Raw genomic sequence first — 6,858 nt, 5'->3', positions numbered from 1 at the left:
ACAAAATTCATGGTTTGCCATGTGATTTTGACATTTAGATTATAACCCTTCACGAGGTGTGTAACGACCCTAATTTTCTACTAGTTTAGAGTAGCTATCACATGCATGAAATAGCTTATTTATGCAAAAACATTCATTTCAAACAACTTCATAAAACGATGTCTGACTTATATGTTTACGAAAGGGTCTTAAAACAATACAAAGGAAATATTCAAAGTAAATTAAAATAAAACATAAGAAAATATTAAAATAACAATGCCCTGCACTAACCTAAGATCTACAAAAATAAATGCAACTACCTTATGCAAGTTCCATGGTCTTTGATGCGATGTCGCGGTCAACTATGTAGGAGTGTCTTGCCTTTACCTGAAACTATTGGGGCCAGGGAATGCAAACACATGTAACATGAATAGAGACATATCATTTAAAACCATAGTCTCTTAGGTGGTCTCTAGTCTAAACAAATTTTATGTGTAGTACTTCCCTATATACGTCCCACACGTAGAAGCGTGGGCCCACCAGGTGGGCTCGCACACCCCCCTAGGCTTGCTTGTCGGGCTAGTCGGTTGTAGCCGGATGTCTGGAGGTACAACAATCGTCGTACATCATGTTAAGCATGATGATCATCTCATCATCATAGTGTACGCATCTGTACTCATAATAAATTGGAAAGTATTTTGATGCATGTGAACATACAGTATGCACGAGATCCCTATACTTTTCATCTTAACCATTCATGCGACACAACCTCACACATTTCTTACATATTAACCTTGATAACATGCATGCAAAAGCTTTCATACATTCGTCATTCATAACATTACTTAGGGGTTGTGCATCAGAAAACTCTTCATTGTCATAGCATGTCATACATTTCTTTGCCAAGCATGTTCATGTCATAGTGCAATATGTCATCTCATAAATACATATTATCATAACATGAGATATCATTATAATGTACCATATCAAATTACATCTCAGGTCATCATAGCATATTACTTCATCATAACATATCATAGCATCATAAAATATCATAGCATCATAATATATCATATCATCATAACATATTATATTATCATAACACATTATATCAAAACACATGACACGTGCAGGGGTCACTGAGCACATGTTATTATACATAACAAAATTCTTCTGATCAAGCCGATAGTAGAGACAGTTGGAATTCGTTCTCATTTGTGTCGAAGCTTCACCTATTTTGAATATTCACTCAATTGCTTCCGTAAAAATTGAATTCCTAACTTAATTTAATTTAAGATGAGAAAATGGGGCTCATAATAAACTTAAACGCTTTTAATAAGGTCAAATTTAGCTTGGGGAAGGTAAAAAAAAATGTACAAATCAGTGCTAAAATCGAAGACTCAAACCGAATAAACTGTTTTGGAGCAATAGGGCTTAGGTTTTAGATTATTCGTGAAAGTGAATCATTTTTCTAATATCAAACATATTCAAAGACTATATAGAAAATTTTTAAAATTTTCTTTTTGGCAACTATTGAACCCATTTTAAAATTTTAGAGATGGGACCAAAAGTTACCAATTTAAATCTATGATAACTTAACATACCATATGATCCGATAAAAATAATATAATCACCATTGAACAAAAGAGAAATTTAAAACGAATATCAAAAAGTATATTTGATTAATTATAGGAGGAAACGTAAGTTTTTAAATTTGTATCTAATAGATATTAAGAAATCCACCGTATGGTTGAACAAAGTAAATACCGTGTGCACGAGAGATTGGGTTATATTTCCTTAGTGAAGAAGGAAGAATGAGAAGGTTATTGGGAGTGGGGGTTGCTATATATACAAGAGGGGTCTCCTCCTATTTTGCACACAACTTGAAGAGCAAGATAATAGCTAAAAATGATGAACAAATCCTTCCTCTCCATGCTCCTATTGGTCCTCCTCATCTTCTTCTCTTCTTCAGGTAATCAAAGTCTAACCCTACCATCTTTGCCATTTCTTCTTTCTTCCTTTCTTCCTTTCTTCCTAATATGTGTTATTTGCAGAAGAGATGATGGGTCGTGGTGCTGAGGCTCGAATATGCAAGTCCAGGAACCACCACTACCATGGCCTCTGCTTTAGCCACAAGTGCGCTACTCGTTGCCGAAGGGAAGGCTACACTGGCGGTCATTGTCACCACTTCCCCCGCCATTGCTATTGCACTCACAGTTGTTAATTGCAATATTGTTTTTAAGATGTGAGCTTTGTTCGTGTTAACCTACTCTTTGTTATGCTTTCTAATATCATCTTTACCTTCATTTCATGAATAAACTTTGTTGCTTTGCTCACAACTTAACAGAAATAATATGCATTTTAAATACACGATCCCACTTGATTAGAACAACAAGAGTGTAAATAAACAATTCTTTAATTTGTATTTGCATATTGTGCGACTTTCGAGCTCCAACGAAATTTTTTTTATTATTATTTTTTTAAATTAAGAATTTTTTAGATTTTATTGAGTGACTTAAATTTCAATAGAATATAGAAGAGAAAAAAATGCATAAAAAGATTCTAGAAACTAAAAAAATGAAAAAATTGAGCAAAAGTCAACCATGAAGGGTAAATTGGTCATTTTTGACCTCTTTGCCTAATTAGGGATATGAATAAACTCTGCTAAGAAGGAAAGAAGAAAAGAGAAATAAAAGAGAGAAGAAAAAAAAAGGGTTTTGAATGGTGGCTTGAAGTCCGAATTTTGAGAGTTCTTTTACACGAATTTTTTAGTGATGAATCTATTATGCAATTCCCGCGATCCGACGTGGATTTCCGATTGAAACATTAGCTCCAAGTTTTGAGAGGCCCATCTGGTGGGGACAACTATCACTCTGGAAGCCCCTACAGTTGTATCAAGAATTAAAAAAAGAATAGAAGGTACGCATTTTAGATTTTTGAGTTTTGTTTTCTCGAGATTCAAACGTTTTCTTTAGAATCAGCTTCTAATTTTTTAGTATGCTACGCACGAGGGGTGTGAATTAAAGGTAGGTAAGATGGTAAAAAAAAAGATGTTGAATGATCAAATAATAATAAATAGATATCATTTGGTTTCTTCTAAGCTCAACTAAACATCAAACATACCATTTTTGAACACTTTTCTAAATTTTAAAGGTTAAATATGTCAATTTTAAAAGACAACAGTGGTAAGGTTGACCAAAAATGAAGTTTTTTTTTTTGTTTTTTAGTGTGTTTTCTATGCCTCTGTTTTCATTAAATTTGAACTATAGGAGAACATTTCACCCTATTTTTGTCAAATTCTATGGGCGATAATATTAAATAAGAAAAAAAATTGAAAATGTTAATAGTTTTCATACTTTCTTAATTACATTTCTCTAATCCAAAATTAGAATTCATTTTAACTTGAGGACTAATTTTTTTAGAAAAAAAAACTTTGATGACCAAATTAAAATAAGGTAAAATTTAAGGATGACAACTATTTATTGAATCCACATCTCAGTTTGTAGTTAAAAGGAACTATAAAAAAAATGTCCATATTGATGGATAAATTTAGCTTATTGAAGGCTTTTCTATGTGACCCGTATCATACTGGTACTAGTGGTTAATTACTTAAGATGTTTTTGGATGAAAAGAAAGTTTAGAGAATGAGATTTAACCTATCTTCACTAGGTGAAAAGAAAATATTTATAGGAGAGTTGACCAAGAATTTTCCATTTCCCTTTCGGATTTCAAATGAAGAAACGAAAAAGTGATAACTGAGGGGTACTAACATATGCTAAAATATCATCACTAGCCCAATAGGGTCAAGCTCAATAATTACATGAGCCCATCATATATTTATTTTTTAAGAAATGATTTAGGTATTTAGGAGAGAGATATCTAGATATTTTAGAAAAATGATCTTCATAAAAGATTTAGATATTTTAAGAATAGATAGTCTAGTCTCTACTGTAACCCTTCACTCTACCTAGATTTTAATCCTAAGAAATACAAATCGCAAAGTGCACGAGCAGTTTTTACAGCGTCTCTAGTAATCTCTTCTCGATTGGTGTTAATAAAGAGTGCGAGTGTTTTCAAAAAAGAGTTGCGTTAACATAAATGTCTTATTTTTAATATTAGATTATGTTCTCAATTAGGTTTTAGTTGTGTTAACATATATGTCTTATTTTCAACTTCAACTTACTTAAGATCTACGAAAATAAATATAATTATCCTATGCAAGTTCTTGGTCTTTGATGCGATGTCGCCGTCAACCGTACATGAGTGCCTTGCCTTTACATGAAATATGAAAGTAGCACATGACTTGAGTATTTTAAGAAATATTTAGTAAGTGATCTCATTAGGGTTAGAGAAAAACACATGCAACATGAATAAAGACCTATCATTTAAAATCATAGTCTCTTAGTTGACCTCCAATCTGGACAAATTAGATGTGTAGTACTTCTCTATACACGAACCACAGGTATGAGTGTGGGCTCACAAAGCGGGTTTGCACACCCCCTAGGCCTATTGGTTGGGCTAGTTGGCTGTAGCCGGGCATGCAGAAGTACAACGGCCGTCGTGCATCATGTCAAGCATGCTGGTCATCTCATAATCGTAGTGTACGTGTCTGTACTCATCATAAATGAGGAAGTATCCCGATGCATGTGAACATACAGTATGCATAAGATCCCTATACTTTTCATCTTAATCATTCATGTGGTACAACCCCACACATTCCGCACATATTACCCTAGGTAACATGCATGCATAAGCTTTCATACATTCATCATTCATATACTGTACTTAGAGGTTGTGCATCAAAAAACTCTTCATTGTCATACATGTCGTAGCATGCCATACATTTCATTGCCAAAAGGCAAGACTCGAGTCGAATAAGATGTTTTCGAGCCATAGGTCTTTGGTTTTAGATTATGGGTGAACTTGAATCACTTTTTATAAGATCAAACATATTCAAAGACCATATACAATATTTTTAAAATTTTCTTTTTTGAAATAATCGAACCAATTTTAAAATCGAATCAAAAGTTACAAATTTAAATATCTCATAACTCAATACACCTCATTATCCGATAAAATAATATTGTCACCATTGAATAGTAGAGAGAAATTTAAAACGTACATCAAAAGATATATTTGATTAATTATAAGAGGATACGAAATTCAGAAACAAACTGTGTGTCTGAGCAAAGTGTATACCATGTGCTCGAAAGATTTTGTTGTATTTCTGTAACACCCGAACCCCGACAAGAAACTTAAAACCTATGTTTTCCCCTATAAGTTGAATTTTGAGATTTTATTGAGGATCTTAGGGACCGAATTTTGAGATGAGGTAGAAGAGAAAAATGCTTAGAAATATCTCAGAAACTCAAGAAAAATATATAATTAAAAAAATGGTCAAAGTCAACCCTAAAAGGGTATTTTGGTCATTCTGTCATCTTCCTCGTTAAGAACCTGAAATGAAGGTTAGTAGAAGATAAATAAAAGAAAAGGGAAAAAAATGGAAAAGAAGGAGAGGAAAAGAAAAAGAAAATAAAAAGAAAATAAAGAGAAAATAAAGAGAAAATAAAGAGAGAAAGAAGGTTCTAGAGAGAAGGGAGAGTAACAGCCACTTCTGATCCGGTCACAAGAAGCCCGATTCTAGCTGAGATTTCTTCATAAATACTTCACAGAACCTATATGAAGCATTCTGAACCCTTGAATCGTTCAAAACTGTCTAAGGAATGGAGAAAATCCGTAGGTAAATTCTTGAACTTTCGTTTTCGGATTTTCCTCATATTTGTGAGAAATATTGAGAGTTAGATTCTAAAATTTGAGTATGTTAATCTAGAGAGGATTTCACTCATAATCCGTGAAGAAAGTCTTGATCGATTCAGATCGAAAATAGGAGTTTCGGCTTTCACCAAAGGATGTACGTATTGATGTTTCTTACAAACTTTGGACTAAGTTTATTATGCCTCTGCTTAGAAATAAATTACAAGAAAAATACCTAATGTAAATGGATATGAGGTCTACAAATCTCGTGAAGGAATTACATTAATCCGAGTTATGTAGAAAGAAATACGAAAATGCAAAAAAAAATAGAAAATAATCGGTTTTTTGGAAAATCGCAGAGATGAGAGGAAGAAGACGAACGGTGGAGGGATGCGTGTTAGAAAGGGAGAGGGCTGCGCGTCGCCGGAAAGATGGGACACGTGTCAGTCGTGGAATGGCAGAGGAAAGTCACGAAAAATACTACGTCATGTAGGATTTGAAGACCGGTGCCTGCTACCAGACCCGTGCGCGACCCAAACCCGTCAACCGACCCATCCCCGCATTTGCTACGTGTCAGCGTGGGAAAAATCGTAGGAACCTGCGTGCGTCCAAGTTCAAACGCATGCCCTAGCTCTCAGTGGACGAGTCAGCCCTCGCCACGTGGCGACACACCAGCGCGCGACTCCATCGTTATATAAGCAAGCAAGAGAAAGATAACAACGGCTTAGCATATATAACCTTGGGTAGGGAGAAGTTGACGACTAGTCATATCCTCCTATAGTACATTCTGGGCCATTTTAGTTCTGGCAGGCCTAGACATGATATTTTTGAGGTGTCATACGCTTTAGAATTACAAAAGGAAAAACCCTAGAATGAAAAGACATGACAAGGGTTTGGCTTGTCATGGGCATGCGGCCATGGGCAACATGCCCTGGACGAGCATGACCGTGACATCCTCCCCCACCTAATTGGTTGACGTCCCTGTCAACCAACTACTTTCATACCTTGCGATGTGGGTGGCGGCGGAGTTCAGATCTTCGGCGCGTTCCCAGCTTGTTTCCTCTGTAGGGAGATTCTTCCATTTGACAAGGAATTCACGAATCGTCCGTACAGGTCTTCCTATAT

General features: G+C 35.0%; 1 protein-coding gene across 1 annotated transcript; it reads left to right on the top strand.

Moving 5' to 3' along the window:
• The first annotated feature begins 1,887 nt into the window (after positions 1-1,887).
• Positions 1,888-2,287, top strand: LOC111438310 (defensin-like protein 1). The gene is made up of 2 exons (XM_023076207.1): positions 1,888-1,951; positions 2,034-2,287. Exons 1-2 carry the CDS (start codon positions 1,888-1,890, stop codon positions 2,201-2,203), a joined length of 234 nt encoding a protein of 77 aa, XP_022931975.1. The 3' UTR covers positions 2,204-2,287.
• Positions 2,288-6,858: the final 4,571 nt, after the last annotated feature.

The sequence above is a fragment of the Cucurbita moschata genome, unplaced genomic scaffold, assembly GCF_002738365.1.
Source record: "Cucurbita moschata cultivar Rifu unplaced genomic scaffold, Cmos_1.0 Cmo_Scf00073, whole genome shotgun sequence".
Taxonomy (NCBI): Eukaryota; Viridiplantae; Streptophyta; class Magnoliopsida; order Cucurbitales; family Cucurbitaceae; genus Cucurbita; species Cucurbita moschata.
The sequence above is the reverse complement of the archived record's forward strand: the minus strand, read 5'-3'. Positions and strand labels throughout refer to the sequence as shown.

Excerpts from the sequence above, each read along its gene's own strand:
- LOC111438310 (XM_023076207.1), top strand. The coding sequence starts at position 1,888 with ATGATGAACAAATCCTTCCTCTCCATGCTCCTATTGGTCCTCCTCATC. Across the intron at positions 1,952-2,033 it reads CATCTTCTTCTCTTCTTCAG|AAGAGATGATGGGTCGTGGT; the intron begins GTAATCAAAGTC and ends TGTTATTTGCAG.